This window comes from Microtus pennsylvanicus, chromosome 1 (assembly GCF_037038515.1).
Source record: "Microtus pennsylvanicus isolate mMicPen1 chromosome 1, mMicPen1.hap1, whole genome shotgun sequence".
Lineage (NCBI taxonomy): Eukaryota > Metazoa > Chordata > Mammalia > Rodentia > Cricetidae > Microtus > Microtus pennsylvanicus.
In genome coordinates, this window is record NC_134579.1 from 46,300,771 (window position 1) to 46,324,587 (window position 23,817).

General features: G+C 38.4%; 1 protein-coding gene across 6 annotated transcripts in view; it reads right to left on the reverse strand.

Annotated features, from left to right (window-relative positions):
• Nucleotides 1-23,817, reverse strand: part of Atp6v1a (ATPase H+ transporting V1 subunit A) — a 51,275-nt gene that overhangs the window by 26,628 nt on the left and 830 nt on the right. For 2 of the 6 annotated variants that reach the window (XM_075963193.1, XM_075963212.1), the window contains exons 2-4: nucleotides 3,677-3,778; nucleotides 3,100-3,194; nucleotides 755-883 (exon numbers count right to left, since the gene is read on the reverse strand). In XM_075963193.1, coding sequence (XP_075819308.1) covers nucleotides 755-883; nucleotides 3,100-3,181 — 211 coding nt within the window. In that variant the 5' untranslated portion in view covers nucleotides 3,182-3,194; nucleotides 3,677-3,778. Of the gene's footprint in view, nucleotides 1-754; nucleotides 884-3,099; nucleotides 3,195-3,676; nucleotides 3,779-9,119; nucleotides 9,199-19,150; nucleotides 19,254-19,558; nucleotides 19,631-23,817 lie in introns of those variants that run through there. The other 4 variants (XM_075963228.1, XM_075963202.1, XM_075963238.1 and 1 more) reach the window with 4 other exon arrangements.

Genomic DNA, 23,817 nt, shown 5'->3' on the forward strand with positions numbered 1-23,817 from the left:
AGCTGACTTTGAGAATTAAGTTAAAAGATATATGAATTTTCAAAGAGCAACTCTCTGTGAGGCTTACAGAAAATTACAGAATATTTCTCTACATTTTTATTAAAAAATGTTTCTAGCATTGGTTTATCATGTGTGCGTGTGAGTGCAGGCATGGAAGAATAGGAAGCGTTGTACCCTCAGTTTTCTCCTTCCACCTTTGCACGAGTTCCAGGGTTCAGACATCTTTTTGGATTTGGCGTCAAGCATCTTTACATGATCCACTATCTTATCAGCCCCTCCTCTATTTTCACAGAAAATTGGAAATAGGAATTATGCATAAGTCAATATAGTAGCGACCCAATAGCAAGGACTTCTTAGTGCTAAAGCTGTAATATATTATTCATTAAAGACTGAGAACAGAAAATTGCTTTATATGTATTATTTTTTAAAAAAAAATCATGACTAGGTAATTTTAACTACATAAGCCAATATTATTATTTCATTTATGCTTTCCTCTACAATATAAAATCTTCTAAATAAATTTGCAACTGTACTTCCTGAAGTTTGTGACACCAAACGTTAAGAGCAATGAAAATTCAGAATACAATTCCGGTTTCTTAAGCAAGAGCATAATTCCCCGTAGCTCTTTCTTGAATATTTATGATATGTACATCACTCATGCATTGTCATTGGTTATTACTGCTTCTACTTTTGCCTTAAACCCTTAAACCCCGACACACAGAAAGCGGCAGGAAACCAAACAGAAAAAGGATACAAGTTTCTTCATACACCTGAATGGTAGCCATGTCGCCTTCCAATCGAATAATCTCTCCAACCAGCTCGCTGTGACCCACTCTCACCAGCTCATACATAGCTGCACCCGCCATGTCACAGGCTGTAACCACTGTAAAGAACAAGAGACTGGTGACCCAAAGTTCTGTGAATAATTACAAATACTTTCAGTATCCAATAAATCTGGTAGCACGCTTTCTCATTTATTCATAAGGAAGAACTTCCACTATGGAGTAATCTTTACGGTTTCACATAAAGACATACTTTTAGTAAGTGATACAGAGAAGACAAAATAAACTTTTAGGCTAAGGTCATTGATCAATGCCACAAAAGCAAACCAGCTTAAGCACTTAAAGTCTCAAATGAAAGCGCTTACCTCACAGTACCGCAGTACATTCTGAACAACCCACTTTACTTTATACATGCAACGAAGGCTTTAGGAACCATAAACAAACAAGCAAACACCTTACACTGGAATTAAGAGATTCAGAATGTCATACAGTAAATAGTCTATTGTGCTGTTATTCCATGACAGATAACAATAAAGTTGCTTGTCATTACTTTAAATCAGTGATTCTACAGTTTCCTTAGATGTGAACCTTTAGAACCTTTAACAAACTGTTAATTTAAGGATTAAAGAATTTTATCCATAGCCAGATGGTACACATCTGCAACCTTAGCACTTGGGAAGCAGAGCCACAATCAGGATATGGATATGTACATATGTATGTATGTATATAGCAAGTTCAAGGCCAGCCCAGGTTATTTGAAATCTGCCCCACATGTGCATAATTAATTCCTTTTATTAAAGAATAGGATGTTTATAACCAGCCTCCACCACTGTATAAACTTTCAGTTAAGAAAGGACCTCTATTTTCAACTCACAAGCAGGAGCCAGAATTAGAATTTGCTGCTATTTTGGACCATGCTGTCTAGCAAACAAAAATTATTTTCCTGAAAGGAAGAGAAGGGTGCCCCATTTGTAGAAATGCATAAGAACGAGCCCATTTTTAATACTTCGCCTGCGATACAACTGATTACAGCTATGTGATAGGGATTGCTGTGGTGGAAAAGAATAAATGCTAATTAACTTGATCTAGAAAACTGAAGATCTATTAGTTTCCTATTTACTTCTGTATATACAATATAAGAAGGATTAAAATGTCTGGAAATATCAGATAGTGAATTTAAAAATCCTATTTCGTAAATCCCAAAGGATATCATTTTTCTGTTACAGTGGTTCTCAACTTGTGGGTCGCAACTCTTTTGGTCACATATCAGACATCCTGCAAATTAGATATTTACAGTGAAATTCATAACAGTAGCAAAATTACAATTATGAAGGGGCAATGGAATAATTTTATGGTTGGGTCACCACACGAGGAACTGTATTAAAGGGTAACAGTGTTAGGAAGGTTGAGAACCACTGTTCTATTAATAAATAAATAAATTAAAAAAAATTTAAAAAAAGAAGTACTTAGGAATTAAAAGGGAATTAAAAACAATGAAATGTGTACTCTTTACTTGCCAATGAGCCTATGCTTATTAAATTCTTAGAGAGAAGAAAGTGGGGCACACGAATTAGGTCTTCATTTGCGAAACACCAAAAAGCTGTCATCACGTTCACTGTGATAAGAAGACAATAACTATGGCGTGAGAGGAAAGATGAATTTTTATGTCACTAACAAAATTAGCAAAGAGAAGTTGTACCCAGGGAACTGCAAGTCACATCTGTTAGTGGGATATTCAACAAAAAAATGAATACTAAAGTAAGATGATTATTTTAAAATACAAAGTTTGACCAAATGGATATATACAAAATTTAAAAGTACTTTCTATTTTCAGTATCACGCCATCAGACTTCTTTCTTTCTAGTAGTCAGTTGTGAGATATACCTGCAATAGTCATTCAGATCGATGTATAAACACAAAGAAGACATGCTAACATTACCAAGAAACGCTCTGAAGGTCATTATAGAGATCAACTGAACATTTATTATATACATCAAGGTACTGTGTATTAAACATTACAAACCTTAAAGCTTTTTAAATTTCAAATTTAACAACAACAACAAATTGAAGCTATGTTTCCCTAACAAACATGGTACCTCAAAGCTGGATCTCAATGACAGACCACCGATGCATGTGATTAGTGCCTGAGGAAACACCATGATGGCTATACCCCTTCATAGTCACTACAAGATTTAAAGTAGCAACCCATCTCTGTGGGTCAGTAGGAACTTGTTTCTCCCCACTGCCCTTGGAAAGACCTGGGAAAGATGCTGCTCGCAGGGAGGCATCCTTCCTCTTAGATGACTGTATTACTTACCAGGCCCTGAGACTCCATGTACATAACCAAATGTGCTTTCTTTATCTTCATCACGTATTTTAGGTAGCTTGGAGAAATCCATTGTACTAATTTACCTAAGACAAAAAAGGAAAGTAAATCAGAATTACAAACTCTAAAACAAAATAATTAGCATAGATGGTATATATTCTGTTCCAGAATGAAATGTAACATAAAATTCACAAAATTTAGTTAAAAGGACCCTACCACTATGTTATAATAACCAAGTTACATTTTTACATCTCATACTCCACAGAAAATACTAAAAATGTCTATTGATTTAGTTAGCCCTTTATGCCCATATGCCCACCCATTGTTTCCCTAACTTCCTCTCTAATTACTTGGAATCATCACATAAAACTCTGTGGAAGGCCTTTGTCTAAAGAGTTTTTCTGCTAGGTTACCTCCTTTAGGGCTCTATTCAAATGCCATCTTTTTCAATTGTATCTAAGCATCTATTTCAATTGTAACCTTCCCTTTATTTTTTCAATGCTTTATCCATTTTTAAAAATCCGATGAGTGTTTTGCCTTAATGTGTGTATGTGTACAAAATGCATACCTGGTGCCTACAGACAGGCCAGACAAGGGTGCTGGATCTCCTGGAACTGGAGTTATGGCTGTTGTAAATCACTGTGCAGGGGCTGGGAACCGTCCAGGACTTCTGCAAGAGAAACACCTTTGTAACCACTTAGTCCCCATCTTTGTTTTATTTATTTATTTATTTATTTATTTATTTATTTATTTAATCATAACACTTGTTATGGAACAAACTGTTTTACATTCAAATCTATCTTTAAGAATGTCTGGGGAGTCGGGTGGTGCCGGCACACACCTTTATTCCAGCACTTGGGAGGCAGAAGCAGGAGGATCTCTTTGAGTTCGAGGCCAGCCTGGTCTACAAGAGCTAGATCCAGGACAGCTAAAGCTGTTACACAGAAAAACAAACAATCAAAAAAAAAAAAAAAAACCCAGAAAAAGAAATGCCTGGGGAAAAGGGTGGCATTTTTCCTTTTTTTTTTTCTTTTAGTAGAACACAGAACCACTAAGAACATTTAGTTCAGGACCTGGGAAAATGGCTTGGTTATTAAGAGCACTTGATTTTTCAGAGGACCCAGATTCAGTTCCCAGCATCCATATCACAGCTCACAACTGTCGCTAACTCCAGGTCTGGGGGGAGAGGAGGTGACATCCTATTTTGGCTTCCACAGGCACCAGGCATGCACAGGATACACATACATGCAAGCAAACATTTATACTCATAAAACAAAAATAAATAAATATTTATAAAAAATTATAAATATAACTATTTATAAAAATAAATAAATAAATAAATAAATAAATCTTAAAAAAAGAAAATGTAGTTTAATCTCTCTCTACCTTTAGATGTAGAATCTAAAAACTTCAAGGGAAACTGCCTGTGTCTAAACACAGGCTAGAAACCTGGCCGGGTGGCCCACACTAGTATTCCTGGCACTTGGGAAGCAGAGTCAGGAGGTCTGTCACGAGGTTTGAAGATAGCCTGGTTTATCAAGAAAGCTCTGGACCTGTCTGTGCTACAGAGAGAGATCCTGACTAAAAACAACAAAGGACACATAAAACAATACCAGAAAAGAAAATTGGTGATGGATTCTGGCGTTGAAAGTTTATTTTGGGGCTGCTGATTTAACTTAATAATTATTAATGATTATATTACAGCGATAAAAAAATACTTAGACGTGTGAATGCTAAATAATCCCCTCCAATCAACCACAAAATAAAGTGCTATATCATATACATTTAGTAAATGTTCAAAGACTACTATGTTTAGTGAAGGCATTTTGAAGGTCAGGTAGTATGTGTACAAACTAGACAAGGGTGAGTGGCAAAGGCATTCCAGATGGGACAACAAGAGAAGAATGGAAATAAAAGATTCAGGAACAGCATAACAGACCAGTCTGGCTGGTGGAAAACCTTAACTTACGTCAGGGCAACAATAGGGATTAAGTATGCAGAGATACACGATACTAATTTATGGGTCTCTACCTGAATGTCAAGAAAACAAATGCACTCATGCTGTTGCTCTAACACAGTAAATCAGGGGAGAGGCTTGAATGGCATTGGACTGTGGCAAAGCTAGAGAATAAAAGCTGCAGCTAAAACACGTGACCATGTTCAGGGTGCTTTTACTGGTCACCCCGCTTCAGTTTTCAAGGTCTAAACACTGTATTGGACTACACTCTACCATAGAGAATATGGGTAAAGTGCAGACCAATATGGATAAAGCACATAAAACAACAAAGGTAGCCAGAAAACAAGTTCTGAGAGCACTGAGTCCAGAGAGAAAGAACACTGGCAGGAAAACCAAGGCCTGAGCTTTGTTGAGATGGCAACACCAAGGAGGGATTTTCAGTATTTTTGGAGATGCTAGATGATCACAGTTATACCACACACTTTTTTATTATTTATTTGTTCTTGGTTTTTCGAGACAGGGTTTCTTTGTAGCTTTGGAACCTGTCCTGGAACTAGCTATTGTAGACAAGGCTAACCTCGAACTCGCAAAGATCAGCTTGCCTCTGCCTCCCGAGTGCTTGGATTAAAGGCATGCGCCACCACTGCCCGGCTAAAGGGTTCTTTTTGTTTTTTTTTTTTGTTTTGTTTTTTTGTTTTGTGAGACAGGGTTTCTCTGTAGCTTTGGAGCCTGTCCTGGAACTAGCTCTTGCAGACGAGGCTGGCCTCGAACTCACAGAGATCTGCCTGTCTCTACCTCCTAAGTGCTGGGATTAAAGGTGTGTACCACCACTGCCTGGCCAATTTGTAATCTTTTAGCTGTGTGGAGCCTACAGGTAAATCTTGGGTGTTATTTCTCAAGAGTGTCTGCCTTGCCTTTGAGAAAGAGTCTCGCTAGGACTTGGGCTTGCAGATTTGCTCAGGCTAGCCAGCCAGTGAGGCCTAGGTATCCACCAGTCTCAGCCTCCAGGAAGCACAGCTGACTTAGTGGGTGGGTGCTGAGGACTGAACTCACATCCCAATCCATGAGCCACAAGCACTTTACGGATTGAGTTATCTTCCCAGTCCCGAGAACAAGGCTTCCTAGAAAATACCAGATGATGGGAGAAAAGACAAAGAACAAACCCTAAAGATAATATATATAGTTAGGATAGAGGTTGTCAAAATCTTTAAACCAAGAAGAGGATGGAAAGATAGCTTAGCTAAGAGTTTTTGCTGCTCTTACAAAGGATCAGATAACAACCATAATCAGGCAGTCACAACTGCCTGCAACTCCAGCTCAAGGGGATCTGATATCCTCTTTTGGCCTCTACAGTTAGCCTCATACAAACAAATATACACATAAAAATTCTTCAGGGGCTGGAGAGACGGCTCAGTGGTTAAGATAGTTTACTGCTCTTGCAAAGGAGCTAAGTTCAGTTCCCAGCACCCACACAGTAATTCACAACTGTCTCTATGTCCAGTTCCAGGCGATCCATTGTCAGGTGATCTCTGTGGGGTCTCGTATGGATGTGATGCGCATGCACACATATTCAGATGCACACACATATATGCATTCAGACGGGCACACATATATGCACACCTTTAGAAAGTAGACATGTTAGTGAGGTCATCGGCCAGACTAAGTTCTTCCCCAGTGCGGGTATTCCCTGTACAGTGCATGTGACACATGATCATCCGCCCAGTAAAGGGGAGACAGCATGGGACCTTGAGTCAACTGACTCGGGATCACATTTAGGTTCCTCTAATATGCTGCAGGAAAACTGAGACAAATCAAAATCTCTTATCTTTAACTGAAAAAACAAAAATTACACTACCAATTATCTAAGAATTGTGATTTAATTACAGATTTGGTCAAATGTTCCTTGTGAAATGAGAAATGCTCACAAACATTCCCTTAGTAATGCTACTTTAATAAAATCTCAATTTTCAAAAGCCCATTCTGTGCTCCCACCCAGGTGCCTTCTGTTGTTCCTTGCTCCAAGGCAGTCTTTTATGGTCCCTCACTCCTTGGGCTAGCCTTCCCGAAAGTATTTTATCGTATTTGTATTGACTGCTTTCCAACTGGAGCACTAGAAATAAAAACACTTTAAATACTGAGTAAGAACAAAAGATTATTACTTCAGGTGATCTGGACACGTCTTTGTTTTGCGGGGCAGAGACCAAGGCTTTGAGTCAAAAAGACTGAGCTTAAATTTTTAAATTGTGGCATTGGGAAAATCAAATTCTTTGATTATCCTGTTGACACCAACAGGACTGAGGTAAGATACCTCACTGGTCTGCCTGAGGGAAAAGGGATATGAAGAGGAACTAATTTAATGCTATTATTCTAAGCCAAGATTGCCTTTAATGTTTAATGTAGCAGCAACACTTGCTGCTGCTTTCCCTTTTTAAATAAGTTTTTTTTTAATGCTACATGTTTGTATGTGTCCAGGTGCCAGTGAATGCGGGGGTGGGGTGAGGTGGGGTGGATGAATGTTTGGTCTGCATGTATGTATGTGTACCAAATGCATGCCTGATGCCTAAAGAGGTCAGAAGAAGGCATCAGAGCCCCTGCAACTAGGGTTACAGATGGTTGTGAGCCACTACGTGAGTGCTGAAACCAAATCCAGGTCTTCTGCAATAGCAACAAATGCTTTTATCCTAGGAAGCATCTTTCCAGGCTCCGAAATGTATTCTTACCTTTCTATTATTTAAGCAAACTAATTACCTGGCTAGTTTTTTAAAAATTATACTGTGCAACATCATAATTTTATTTACTGAACAAAATGTACTATTAGCATCGATGATATGCTAGCTGCTGTACTACAGAAGAAAATATGTCGTGATATACAAATTTCCTTTTGTCATCCTTTAATCCTCTTCTGGCAAGCTGAGAAAAAAGCCAGCCAGGCAGTTAAAATAAGGAGATGTGCGTGCTCTCAGAAGCAGCACAGGCTGATTTTAGAAGATTGCAGAGGGAAGACATGTGAAGTGGAGCTTAAAGGAGGGAAAGCTGAAACTCAAAAGACATCAGACTACACTTCGGAGTCACTCTGGTGACAAAGAGGTGTCAGGCTACACAGGAGAGAAAAGGCATCAGAGTACACAGCAGTGTTCTCCAGTAGACAGCTCAAGTCTCCCGGGGTGCAGAAAGGCCTTCAAAGGTCTTCATGAGGCCAAGCAGTATCTTTTGTAATTTTTAAACTAGATAATTAAAGTCTCAGTCATATATGAAAGATGATTAATGGAAAGAAATCAAATGGATTTGTTCATTAGTCAGCCGTCTTGTGGGTTTATCAGTCAGCTGGATAAGTATAGTCACAATGAGAATTTTGGGACCTATCCTTTTAAACTTCTTTTTGTTGTTGTTGTTTTAAACATTCGAGGCACATTCTAGGCATCAGAAGCAATAACATTAAGATAATAAGATAGTGATCCCAGTTCTCCTGAGGCAGGGGCAGGTAAGTTCAAGGTCTGTGAGTTCAAGGTTAGCCTGGTTTACACGGTGAGTTTCAGGGCAGCCACAGAGAAACCCTGTCTTGAAAAAACAAAACCAACAAAGGATAGCAAGAGACTCAAAAGCCCAAGTGACACACTACAAATTTACCTCTAGACAACTTGTCACCAGATGCACATCTTTGCTTTAATTTGACATTTTTCATTTTTTCTTTTGAGACAGTGTTTCTCTGTGTAGCCCTTGCTGTCCTGGAACTCACTGTGTAGACTAGGCAGGCCTGGAACTAATAAACATTCAGTTGAAAGAAAATATCCAGCCTGATCCACAGAGTGAGTTCCAAGACAGCCAAGGCAACACAGAGAAATGCTGTCGCAAAAAATAAATAAATAAATTAATTAAATTTAAAAAAAAAAAGGAAAATAAATGCAGGATTTGAACCTGGGCAGCTGGCCTCTAACTCTATGCCTCTATGCTCTTTACGTATTTATACTCTTCTGCACCCTTAATTTACTATGTTGATTTCTAGTACTTGCATTGAAACAATTATATTTGATAAAGACAATATAATATTCTCTACCTCATCGTGACAGTTACATCGGAGTATCTCACAAGCTCTCTCTTCTCAGATCTATAATTTTGTGAATTCTACATCAGCTCTGCCAAAACAACATTTTCTATTAGTAATACAAAGGAGTTTAAGGAAACTGAAAATTTTTTATTAGGTAGACATATTACAGAGATTTGATTAAGTGAACACAATTGAGCATGTAGTAGTTTGATAAACACTGTTTTACACCATAGCAACTATTTCTTGATATCTATAAAAAAAGTCAAAATAAAAAGTGCCCACTAATTTTTTTTTTCAACTACACAGGGTTTCTCTGTGTAATATTCCTGGCTATCCTGAAACCAGGCTGGCCTCACTGAACTCACTGAGATCCTCCTGTCTTGCCTCTCAAATGCTGGGATTAAAGGCATGTGTTATGGCCTGTGTCCAACGCAGGCTGGAGAGGTGGTGGGCAGTTAGGAAGGAGAGCAGTCTGCTCTTGTAGTGGAGTCTATTTCTGTGCCAGCAACCCTTAACATGAATCACAACCCTGTAACTCCAGTTCGTGGGGTTCCAATGCCTCCAGTCTCCTGAACATGCACCTTGGGCACCCACATACATGTGCACAAGGCCACACACACACACACACACACACAATTAAAAGTAAAAAATGTTAAACAATCTTCTAAAGTATTTTCAGGGGGAAAATTAAGAGTGATAGTATAACCTTATCCCAAGTCTTTACAGTAGAAGGTGCAAATATATGATTTGATGCTGCATGAGACTCCGTTTATACAGTTATCCCTACCGTGGATGTGACAGGGATACAGCACTAGCTAAGCAGGTTAGAGTTCCTGGGCTAGAGCTCCAGACATCCCACCCAGAGTCAGGAAGAAAATGTGGCATACACAGCTACATTCAAACAAAAACCAACTCAATGATTACATTAAAATTTTTTTTTTTTTTTTGGTTTTTCGAGACAGGGTTTCTCTGTGGCTTTGGAGCCTGTCCTGGAACTCGCTCTGTAGACCAGGCTGGTCTCGAACTCACAGAGATCCACCTGCCTCTGCCTCCCGAGTGCTGGGATTAAAGGCGTGCGCCACCATCGCCCGGCTTACATTAAAATTTATCCTGAGCTACTGGATTCCTACTTAAGGATAAAAAGCAACTATAATTTACAACTAAGATACCCTTAATTATAAATTATAGTCCCCACCATATTTGCAAAAAATGAAACAGAAAAGAATCTGTTGTAGAAAAGGAACAACCCAGAAGGCAGCAGAGGCAGTCATCTGACAGTGAGTCACCAGTCTCTCCCCACCAGCACTGCGGAACACCAGAAGCTGCCTTCCCACCTCCGCCTTACAGCACACGCTAAACTGCCACGGTTAGTGTGCTGTACCTAGGAATGTCTTTTTCCTAGAACCCATCTCTTCTACTACCATAGTTTGGGCTAGAGACAAGAAGGTAACATAACAGATAATACTAACGTTCCAAGGCAAATCACATACAAATCTGACTCACTTCACTAACACTGAAGTGTTATTTAATATTTGAAAAAAGAACATAGTAATTCATTAAAAACAATTTTTGGAAAGCACAGAGGTTTTTGGTTATTTTGTTTATAAAAAATCATTAGATTTCAACCAAATACTTAAGTTTCTTTGATAATTAATTGTATGCATCCCAAGGTATACAGTGTGACGGGTCAATACGGGTATGCAGGATGTAACAATCACATCAGGATATGTATGTAGGTGTCCACTGCGCCATTTCTTATTTACTGATTTACTTTAAAGACAGGGTTTCATTGTGTGTACTGCCCATCTTGGTTTCGAATTTATAATTCCACTGTCTCTGCCTCCTGACTGATGTGACTATAGGCACGTGCCACCTAGTCTGACCTTACTTACATCGCTTTATTTTTATCAGCAATTTTCCTGCATAGAGAAAGGCACCCTAACTTGTTTAATATTTTTATGCTTGCTCAAAGTTAATTCCAATTAAAAACTTTACTTTGGTCATTTCTAATGCAAAATACTACTGCAAACTAGTCATGCTGTAAGTACTTCCCTGTTCAGCTATTTCACCTGCTCAGCAGACCTATCTGAAATAGTATATGGCGGCGGTGGCGGCAGCAGTGCACGCCTTTAATCCCAGCACTTGGGAGGCAGAGGCAGGCGGATCTCAGTGAGATGGAGGCCAGCCTGGTCTACAGAATGGGTTCCAGGACAGCAAAGAAAAAAAAAACACCCCCCGCCAAAAGCAGAAAAAGACAAAGAAATGCTATATGACAGATTTATTTCACTATGCATACCTAGACTCCTTTTCCTGTCAATAAAACCTAAACCCAAATTTCCTTCAAATTTTGGGAATTCTATCATTTCAGTTGCTTGTTTGGGAATAGTCTGACCAATAAAAAGCAAGGAAAATCTTGTAGGAGTTTCTGAGAGCAATTTCTCTTCTCTTTTAGAAAAACACTGCCCAGGAGAAACCACACCCTCCTTTGAAAGCTTGATAATCTGCACAGGATGTACAAAATGTAGCAACAGTCTGGGACTTTGACACAGTTAATTTGGGCAGTCAGGGCCACCTTGCTACAAATGAAAATATAGAAGGACAAAGGTTCTAGGTCCTTGTCTTTATGGATCCACTCAATTGGTCAAAATAACAGTAAAACAGGATGATTCAGGAATAAATATTTTACATGTATACACATTTTGTCATATAAAAAAATGAATGGAAAGTAAACTCAAGGTCACTAGTGAAATAGCTCATGAAAATTACTAAAAATACTAAGGGAATGTATAGACAAAGCTGGGAGTCAAAGAGTAAAGGAGCACAAGAAAATTACAGGAGGCAAGCAGGTTTAATGGAACAAGATAACATGATGACACACAGTGCATGCCTACTTACACACCCTCTACACACACACACACACACACACACACACACACACACACACACACACACTTCAGTCTTGTAGCAAAACAAAAGCATTTCTGAAAATGAAGACATAAGCTATGAACAGAATCAATTTTACCAGTTAAATGGGTTCAAGCCTAGTTGTTAGCCTTGCCCACAATTATTTTTAAAGTATTTCTAGAAATGGTTATAAATTCTTTTTATCTTTGCATATTGCAAATATAGCCACATGGACTTAAATTATGCACAGCTAAAAAGTATTATGTACTATTTTAGGACAATGGAGATTTAATGTGGCAAATCACTTGAAGACCTACCTTAGCAGGTTCTGAATTAATGGTCAAAAGAATAACCCATAATCATTACAAAGAAGCAATTTGAATTTATTACTAAGGAACACGGGAAGCAATTTAGTAATGTGCAGCTAAGCCCTTAAAGCGATTTCATTTCTGTTGCTATGCTAGAACACCCTGACAAAGGCACCTGAGGGAGGAAAGGGCTTATTAGGCTTACAATTCTGTCATCATAGAGGAGACATCAAGGCAGAAACTCGAGCAACTAGTCAAATTACATTCATAATAAAGGAGGAAGGTTACTCATGTGGCTGGCTTGTGTGTATTTACCTAGCTTTCTCTTGTCTTACACAATTCAGAACCTGGTTCAGGGAACTGTGCGGCCAACAATTGTCTACTTTAGTTAACAATAAAGACGATCTCCCATTGTCTTCCTACTGCCAACCTGATCTAGATAAGTTCTCATTAGGAAGGACCATAGTCCCAGTGATTTTAGATTGTGTCAAGTCGATAGTTAAAACTAACCAGCACAGTGTCTAATATGGATAAAAGAATCTCTACAACCTAAATTGAAAAACACAGCTATGGTAAAAAGTCCACAGACATTTTTCAATTCAGTGAGCAAGAAATAGCATTTCTAATGGTTTGCCCAAGTATATTTCAATTAGTAACACCCACAGTTTACTTATTAAGTTGGCCATGAGTCGAGAAAGACTTGGTCATTCATAGAGGTTTTAAATGGTGTGGTTTGCTAAGGAATTAACGTGGTACTTGCAATAAGTCTCCAAAACTGCTATTGTGTAGCACTAAATTAACCATTACTGTAATTATAAATCTGTGAAACAAATCAAGGTTAGTAGCACACTTCTGTAATTCTTGAATTAGGAAAATGAGGCAGGAGCTCAAGTTTAAGGCTAGCCTGGGCTATAAAGAGAGATCCTAGCTCAAGAAACTAAAACGCAGCAGTGAGATGGCTCAGAGCATAGGGGCTTCTGCCTTCAAACTTGAGGACCTGAGTTCAATCCTCCCATGAGCTGCCCTCTAATGTCCACATACTTGCTGGGACCCGCATGCACCCACCACCCATACACATGTGAGCGCTGGACTGTAACTACCAGGAAAAGAGGCACCTGCTTTTGTCCTAAAGCAGTCGAGCTGCTCACTTGGGACACAAACACCTAGTATTATTTAGTTTCAGTCTTGGCTGGGACATGAGTAAAACAGGAACTCCTTCCTATTTACAGAATGGTAACCGATAGCCCTTAGAAATGCAGCTCGGCCCAATGCCCAGTGTCCAGGATTGTTAAATCAGCACTTCCCAGGGCAAAAGCTGAAGCCAAATATTATCACAGAATTACTTCTGAAATAAAGTATTATTAAGCATCTTAAAATATTAGGAAAGTTTCTTTTATTAAGTATATTAGCTTACTAAAAATTTAAATGTTATATTTTATCAATAATTTAGTGGTTTAAACTATTAACCATAACACAAAAAATTCTATAATAAATGCACAGAGAGTAAAGTCTATTATTTGGGCTAGTATTATTTAAAAACTTATAGTCAACTCAAAAAGGCTATACATAGAGGGACAAATGAAGAAATGACTTTTGACAGAGTTCAGTAGAGAACTATTACCTCTTCAACAAGTGACAGTAGAATAAAAGGGTATGCACATACAAAAACAAAGCCACTACCAAAGCTCTTCAGTCCATACCTGCACTAGATAATAACCAACTGAAGCTGAGTACAGTGGTGCTGGCCTTTAACCCCAGCACTCGGAAGGCAGAGGCAGGCGGATGTCTGTGAGCTGGGGACCAGCCTGGTCTACAGAACAAGTTCCAGGACAACCAGGGTTATACAGAGAAAAACCAAAACAAACAGAAAAACAAAACTAAACATACAAAAAACAACTGAAAATGGATAGTAGACCTAAATGTCAAACCTGTTACTACAAAATGCACCTTTTGAGCCTGAATTAGTTAGATTCAACATAAACAAATAGCAAATCAACAAACTGGATTTTAGAAAAGTAAAAAATTTTACTTCTCAAAAAAATATTATTAGAATAAAAGAGAAATTGCCGTGAGGAAATATTTATAAAGCAAAACTGTAATACCTTAATATATTTTTAGAAAAGCAATGTTTTTTCTTTCATATATTTATTTTCTAATTTTTTTCTTTATGATTTTTCCATTAAAATATTTTTCTTCATTCAACATATCTTTTGCTTATGGTTTCCCTCCCCCAATCCCTCCAAACTTCTCCCTTCTTCCTCACCCACCCTTAATAATCCTGAATAAGAAGGCAATGTAGGTTGGTGAGATAGCATAGCAGATATAAGAATCTGCCTCCAAGTCTGATGACCTAATTTTAGTCCTGGGACACACATGATGGAAAGGGAGAATTTACTCCCCAAAGTTGTTTTGACCCTCCCAACACAGACTGAGACATACACATGCATACAAATTTTTAAAAGTGTTTTTAAAAGGCATTCCAATTAAAAGAAGCAAAAGACTTCAACATATTAATATACACACTGACACAAATGGCGAATAACTTAAATACTTTTAAAGATATCTATCACTTGGAAAGTACAAATTAAAACCATGATGCTTATTAGAATGACTAAAACATTAAGACTCACCAAGGTAGTATTAGTAAGGATTTGAAACAGGAACTTGCATTTAATGCTGGTAATAAGTCAGGCATGGTGGTACACACCTCAGCCCTTCATATTCCCAGTACAATGTCTTGGGAACGATGAGATCATGTTTAAAACAAATACAAACACAGATCAACGAACAATAGCATGTTCTGTAAATGTATATTCAATCCCTGAGCCGGGCGGTGGTGGCGCACGCCTTTAATCCCAGCACTCGGGAGGCAGAGGCAGGCAGATCTCTGTGAGTTCGAGACCAGCCTGGTCTACAAGAGCTAGTTCCAGGACAGGCTCCAAAACCATAGAGAAACCCTGTCTCGAAAAACCAAAAAAAAATCCCTGGCTGAGACCTGAGCAGATTCAGAGCTTAAAATTGCTGGTCTGGCTGACGTGATGGTGCATGTCTTTAATTCTAGCACTCAGGAGGTAGAGGCAGGTGGATCTCTGAGTTCTAAGACAGCCAGGGTTACACCAAGAAACCCTGTCTTGGAAAAACGAACAAACATAAAACCATCCCCCGCCCCCCAAAAAAAGAAGAGAGAGTTTCTGCTTTGGATCACATTAAAGAATTTGGTGCCAAACAGTCTCTTAGATTCTTAAAACATGCTACATCTCAAAAAATTTAAGGAGTTTGAAATGAATATGAATGATGCTAAATATTTATTATAGCACTTTCTTATGTAGGGATTGGGATGCCCATTTATATGGAGACTAGGGGCCAGTGAGATGGCTCAGGTCTTGCCAACCTAGTAGTAACCTGGGTTAGATTCTCAGATCCTACATAAATGTGGAAGGAAAGAATCAACTCCATAAAGTTGTCCTCTGACTTTCACAAACCACCCTGCCTCTCAAACACACACTTTGTAAAAAATATAAAGACTAAATAACTTGTGATAGAATTTGTATGCTCAATGGCATTAAAAGTCATATCTGGAAAGATAGTCCCTGAGTTCAAATCCTGAATTCTACTACTTATCAGCTTTAGTTATATTATTGAATATTTAACCATCACATGCATAATTTTCCTCATTTGGAAAATGGGGATAAAAATAGGCATCACCTTAGCAGGTTGTGGTGAGGCTCCCATGGGTAATTAAAGGATTAAGAAGAAGGCCTTGCCACTTGTGGTGGCACATGCTGGTAGGATCTGCTGAGGAGGCGGAGGCAGATGGATCCAAAAAGGGCCTGGACCAGAAACCATCTCCCAGCAATGTTTCATATGACAATGATGATTCATAGAGTAATTAAGTACTCAACTGGCATTTAAATGGAAGCTTTGTGAGAAGTCTCCAGGATAACACTGCTAAGTGAAAAAATCGATGCTCAGAATACTATTCAAAGACTACCACGTATGGACAAATATATGGGGATGGAGGGCTAGGAAAAGACAATAGAAATATCTTAATATGAAATTTTCACCATGCGTATACACATATTACCCATTTAATTTAAAAGTATAGAAGATTTTGCTATACCATTCATGATACAGAACACACACACACACAAACAAAATAAAATTTTACTGTCTAACAAAAAATTATGTAATAAAAAAAGAAAAAAAAGCAGTGGCATGAGGTATATTTTAAGTTAGAGACAAATTCATCTCCCAACCATCTGCCATTTCCTATAATGGTATTAAACAATGTATCAACTTCTAATTCTTAGACGAGAATTGAAATCAAGTTGTGTGCAATGCATTGCATCTTTAAACCCAGCATTTGGAGAATGATGCAATAGGACTCCAGTTTGAGGGCACTTGGGTAACACATCTATACTGTCTCAAAATAAATCAACAAATAAAACCAAGTACTAATTAACTGCAAATAGTTTAAACTTTGCTTTCTAAAGGCTTCAATTTTTCTTTTTATTCATGTGTCTGTGTGGGAGTATGTGCATGTGTGTGGCAGGGCTGTAAAGGGCAGAAAAGGATCAGAGTCCCTGATCTGGAGTTATAGGCAGTCATAACCTACCCAACGTGGGTGCTGGGGACTGAATACAGGGATCTGCAGCACTGATGCATGCCTCCGACCAAATCCCCCACACTTTGCTTTATTTGAAGATTTCTTAAAGAAAAAGTACGTCTTGCAATCTGGTGGACAGTGGACTTCTCTTACAGTGACTGTGTCACAGGATTAAGTCAGGTGGCAGAAACTCCACTTGTGCAACACGCTCTACATCTCCAAGGCATAAAACATTCTGGAGCATTTAAACCAACACCAAAAGAGCATGGCAATTTGACCCTTATCTGCTAATATCTATCTCTTTTTTGGTACATTTGCATGATAATTTCTTATTAGGTGCTCAATGGTTACCACAAATAAAATTAATAATTTATGGAGTTACAAGGATAATTCATTCACTTCCTTCTACAATATCTAAGACAAAAAAATATTTCAAGTAACTTTCATGCCTAGCCACTACAGAAACTATTTTTCATCTTGCTATTTCTTCTTTAGCCTACCTGATCTTTAGCTTCTTTTTTAAAATGTAAATAGTTCTGTTTTTACTACTTCCAGAAATGCTGTGTTCATTGTAAAAAATGGAAACGACATAATGGAATGTTTATCTAGCCTTTCTGAGGTAAGATCACGAGATCTTTGATTATCATCCTTTCCTATAATTCATTGTGCATATAGACGTGTGCAAACATGTATGCATATCTTATTGTGGATACTCTCTACATCTTTGCCCTCTCCTCTTTTTCTACTTATTTCCTCCTTTCCAGTGCTGACAAGACACACAAAACACATAATGTCTCACACATGGTTTTATAAAAACAGAATCTTTTATGATATACATTTTCCTTCACTTTACTTTTATAATTTAAGGTACCTGTTGGAAATCCTCTCAGGATATATTTAGAAACTCTTCCAAGTTACCAGGAGAGACTCAACTCCTACTACTGAATGACATCACAACATTTTAGAATACGATTGTGCCATAATTTGCATAATACTTCTGCTATTATGTGTTCTCCTACTCCCAGGATTTTGGCACTGTCAACATCCATGCAAACACGTTCTCGCTTGCTCACTACTGATCTTGTTTCCAAGGAAAAGATTTCACTGGAGACAATGGGAGGACTCATGCATTTCTAATACTAATACTGTCTGCTTGTTAAACAAACCAAACCAACAAAGAACAATTCACTTATCTACTAGCATTTATGAGACAGTCTTTCTCCATACATCCCTCTTAACATGGTTTACCGTTTAATTTTTAAGAGTCAGAGACATACTGTTTCACTGCTAATGTAGCAATACCTAGTAAGGTTATAGTTGTCATCACGATAGTTAAATGGTTAGCTTTTTCTTCTGTGAACTTCTGGTCATGTGCTCTCCATGAACGGTCCTACCAGGTAGTTTTGAAATTGTAAGAATATTGATAAAGTTTCATATGTCAATTTTTTCCTTTCCTAACTTGGAGGTATTTCTCCTTGGTTTATGTTCTATATAGAAATAAAATTTGACTAATATCTAAAATACCTTATTTAGATTTAAATCTTTAGATCTAACGAATTTAATTAGTTATATTTACTATAAATATGCCTCCCCTCTGCACTTAAGTATCATTCTGACACGATGGAAATTTCTTTAGACATTAGGATTTACACACACACACACACACACACACACACACACACACACACACACACACAAATCTCGGATACTCCAAGTTGATCTTGACATCAGCTTGAGGATGACCTTGAATTGCTGATCTTGCTCCCACTTCCTAATTACAGGCAGGTGCCACCAAATACCTGATTTAAGTGACGCTGGAGATCAAATCAGGGCTTTGTACATGTTATGCAACCACTCAGCCCTTTACCTCTATTTCTTAAAAAAGAAAAAGTCTGTACTTACATATTTAAGCCTAAAAGTACACATACAAATAAACTACTTTGTTATAAGTAAGCCAAAGCATTTTCATTTAAGATATTCATGCAATTTTAGGATGAAAGAATTATTTGTGTTTAAATTTAAATGAGATTTAAAATTTTTTTTAAGCTGGACCTAAGTAGCACAGACCTGTAAAGTCACCTACTTGGGAGGATGAGGTAGGAATCTAACAAGTTCAAGATTTCCCTGTGTGTGGAGCATATTCAAGGTCAGTTTGGACAACTTAGTGGAACTCTGTCCTAAAATAAAAAGTGAGACCAGGTATCAGACTTGGTGGTATGCACCTTTAATTCCAGTAATGGAGGTGGATCTCTGTGAGTTCAAGGCCAGTCTAGTCTGCGAGGTGAGTCCCAGGACAGCCAGGGCTGTTAGACAAAGAAACACCCCCTCCCCAAGAAAAGAAAAAGAAATTAAAGGGAAAGCATTCTTATTGATCATATATTATTTATCAATACAAAAATGCATGAACATACACTTACTATATAGCAATTACTCTATAGTGAATTGACATTAATGTAAATATTCAATTATCTCTTAGTAAACTACTTTCCTTAAAGTAAATGAGTATTTTTATCATGATTAAAGAAAAATATAATCAAAAGCTATATTTCAACTATTATTTTATTTACTGATAGTTCCCATTGCAAAAGCACTAATCCTTGTGAATCTCCACAGAATTAAAAAATTCTTACTCTAGTTCATGTCCATGCTGTCTTTTGTATTGCAATGTAGGAATAAAACTCTGGAAGTAGAAAAATTGTTTGCTGAAAATCGAGTCCACACATTAATGATCATAAGCATCAGAAAGTTTCTAAATATAAAAACCCACTAAACTATAGCTAACCTCCCCCCAAAATGGGGGAGGATTATGTTGATATTTCTCAGCTCCTACTAAGTTCAGAGTCTGTTGGAACCACATATGGTAACACTTGAGTCTGTAGTCCAGCGACTTGGGAAGGTAATTTCGGCTGACCAGCCTTAGACCTGGGGTTTGAAAGCAGTCCGAGTAACAGCATAGCCAGTTTCAAAAAATAAAGGTAAAAAGTGGTTTTTTTGAATCTATTTTTTTCATGATCGACTCATTTCAAATTCTAGTCCATTCACTGCAACACAAACCTTTTGTACAAAAACGGGGCATCAGTCACTTTGTTGGACATCTTAGGTCTCCCTAGAAGTTCAGCATATGTCAGTATAATTAGCAAAAATTTCTGCTGGTGTGGCAGCATATACCTGTAATGCCAGCACTTAGGAGGGAGATAGGAGGGTGACCATGTTCAAGGCTAGTCTTGGCCTCTGTTAAACACAACACACGCATGATCTACTTTAATAACACCCAGGGCTAGATTTAACTGTAAGGAAACTTTATTTTAAGTGCCCAAGGCCAGACAGCTAATAATAGGGAAGGCTAAAACCTAATCCCAGGTCTCTGTGATTAGGCAATCTACTCAGGTAAAATTTGAATTGTATTGCTTTACACTCACATACCATCTAGATTTAAAACTACTTTCAAATAGATTGTGTAAGGTTATCTCATTCAAACTCACAATATCCCTGGGAGGAAAGCTTCTCGGTACAGAACACTGAAACTTCCAGCATCAAGCGCACCCAAAAGGGCGCATGACCAAGACAGGACGCTGAATGAAGATCCTCTGACTTTACTGTCAAAGCATGTGTAGTTTCTGTAGAACCATATTTTCCTCATTTAGTACAACTATCTCTGCCCTCTCCTACTGAATGATAACCATAGGCCTTATCAATAAACATAACACACAGTGGAAGTAAATTGGCTACTGTATTATAAAGTTCATGCAAAATCTCTTCTATCCAGTATTTGGAAATGTGCATTAAAAAGTTAATACTTAGCGTACAAACCTCAGAAGGAACTACAATCTATGAGAATTAAAGTGGTTTAATTTACTTGTTAATTGCTCAACACTCTACCAGGGACCTTAGCATTTTGTTTGCTTGGACAGTGCCTCATCCATTTCAGCATTCTCGGGGAGAAAATGTAATAGAGGCACTATCCTTTTCACTGCAGGGAGTTTACAGAGGAGTACCCCAAATCATAGAAATAATCTATAAGCAAAAATAAAGGAATAGAAAATATTTACTGCGTGGTACCCTAAGGGACTGGCTGCCTTGGCTCAAAGAGGCAGAATATCTTCTCACCGATGATATTCAATAAAGACAGTGAAATTAAGACCTCACACTGTGTGTGTGATTTTTACATATTACTTAATGGAGGACTCATTCTCCAAATAAATGTCTTCATATAAATCTCTCTCTCCCCCTTTTAAAACATGTTCTCACTGTTCTAGCTAGCCTAGAAATCTCTTTATAGACCAGGCTGGCCTTAAAGGCATGCACCACCACACCCAGACACACACAGAAATCTCATAAACTACACAGTAGCAAAAATGCCTTCCAGCCCTCACCATCTGTGTGCATATAATGTCAAACCTTTTCCTACTTACTCTCCATTACTATTTAGTCACCAAATCCTGCTCTGAATCTTCCAGATTTCATCAGTAGTCTAAGCTACTGCTTTCATGAGTTCTCTAAAATTGGAGCAATTCATTGTGAAATAAAACTGCAGACTCATTCCATCTCTTTCCTATAAACTTCTCCTCCTCTAGTACTCAGGGCTTTTAAACTGGTTTTCTCTAGTCTATTTTGGTGCACCTGCACAGACTGGTTTGGACTTCCAAAGCACTTAGGAATTCTGTTTATTTGGTAAAATGTCATGTGGGCAGGAAAGCACACCATTTTTTCCCCCTCTCCTCAAGAGATCAGGGAACCTCATTCTGGAGAAAAATAATGGCTAAAGCTGTATTTCAGGAGATGGCTCAGTCACGAAAGTGCTTGCTTTGCAGGCATAAAAATCCTGTTCGACTCCCCAGCATCCCGTGTAAAAGTGAAGTGGGTTGGTGTTTCTTTAACGTCCGTGCTCAGGGGCAAATGTGGACAGGAGGGTTCCTGGGGCTTGCTGGCTGGCTAGGCTTGCTGAATCAGTGAGCAAAGGGGTGGGGGTGGGGAAGAACAGAGGAAGACATCTCGGCCCCCACAGGCGTGCACAAACATGCAAATAAAAATGGCAACAGGTGAATGGTTGAGCCAACTGTGGTGCCACCCACACCACAGAATAATGACGAGCAATGAAAAGGAAAGAACTGTTTAAGAGTCTGTATTTATACTTGTTATATAAACACATCGATAGCTATTGTATGGTATAGATCACAGAATGGTAAAATTGTAAATACATATACAAAAACGAGTATGATTTTTCTGGGCAGTACAAGATCATCCAGATATTTTTAGTAAGAAGTATCAGGCCAGTCTTCCTATTTTGTTAAATTACTATCTTTTTGTTTTAGTTTTTAAAACGAGTATGATTTTTCTGGGCAGTACAAGATCGTCCAGATATTTTTAGTAAGAAGTATCAGGCCAGTCTTCCTATTTTGTTAAATTACTATCTTTTTGTTTTAGTTTTTAGCTCTTGTTAAAAAATAAAGATCATGCAATTTCAAAAACTTTGGGAGGGGAAAAATTCAGTCTGCCCAATCACTGTAAGATAACCATTCCATCTTTCCCCTATTTTTTTTTCTTTTTAGTACTGAGAACTGGACGCAGTCCCCCAAGCATGTGAAGAGGTAAGAACTGTGTTACCAGTACTCTGCAGATTTTGAAAAATAGATTCTTCAATCATATTGTTTAGAACTAAGATTAACTAAAAATCTGATTTCATATAAGAAAATGTATAAGCTAGGTTATAAAAGCCAAATGTGTAGTTTTGTAAGGCCTTCCAATTTAAAACAAGGAACTTTCTAAGTTTGCACAACAAATAAAGGAGTTTAGCCACAAACTGAAAAACATTCCTTTCCTAAAGCTCATTATTTGAGGTGAAAACATTGGCTACTACATGTATATAAAATGGAGTACAAATGGTTGGACAACCCTAGGCAAAATAATCCCCGTATTGTCCCAAGCCAGAAGGGGTCATTTGAATTTTTTTTAGTGCAAAGGCTAATTGAAAAAAAAACAAGTGTTATTTCATAAATTTAAACTGGCCAAGAATTGACTGGGAGGGACAATTATCTAGGATTTAAAGAAATAAAAAAAGTCCAAAAAGGGAATGATGCCACAGGCAGAAAATACGAAGTCAGTAGTATCTAGACTTAATCTTCCTGCTTTCAAATTATAGCCAAATTAATTTGGATCAATTATGTTTTCAGCTTCATCAGTTTCTGAAGAATTACTTCCCTTTCGGGAAAACCTCATCACTTTCCCATAAGCTAGCCTAGGTCTGCAGCCCAACCAGGCACCACCATCTTTCATCGTCTTCCCATTCAACTGAGACTGTCGCATTACCAAACACCCTGTTCTGAAGATAGTACAACCGTTGCCTTCTCTCCGAGACGGAAAAGCTATAAGCCCCACTCTTACCCTCCCATACTCATTCAGAGCAAGTGAACACTCACTGCACCTCTCTGCAAGGATACCCGATAAATCCCTTGGAATCACCGAGAACGCACATTCGTAGGGAAGCTCTTCAGTGACTCCGCAGTGAGGGCCTTGGCAGAGACATTCTCTCCCAATCCTATCTCACCGGAGACGCCTCTGCCTCCAGCAGGTTTTCCTATCTTCCTGCTCAGCCGGGCGAAGGCCTTTGCCAAGGACAGAGCTTTGGGGACTGGGACCCGAAGATGGTTGCAAACCCCGAATAATGGCTAAAGCAACTCTATCACCTGAAGTCCCAAAGACTCCAAATAGGGAACCATAATGGCCGCATTCGCCCTCAACCCAGAGAAAGGTGGGCATCCTAGTCCCTCGTCAGTCAACTACGGGGACCGGCCAGGGGTCCAGGAGATCTAGAGAAAGGAGCCCCTAGCCCATGCAGGATGACAAGGGGAAAGGAGCCCCAAGCACCGCAGACCGCGGTTCACATTCCCCA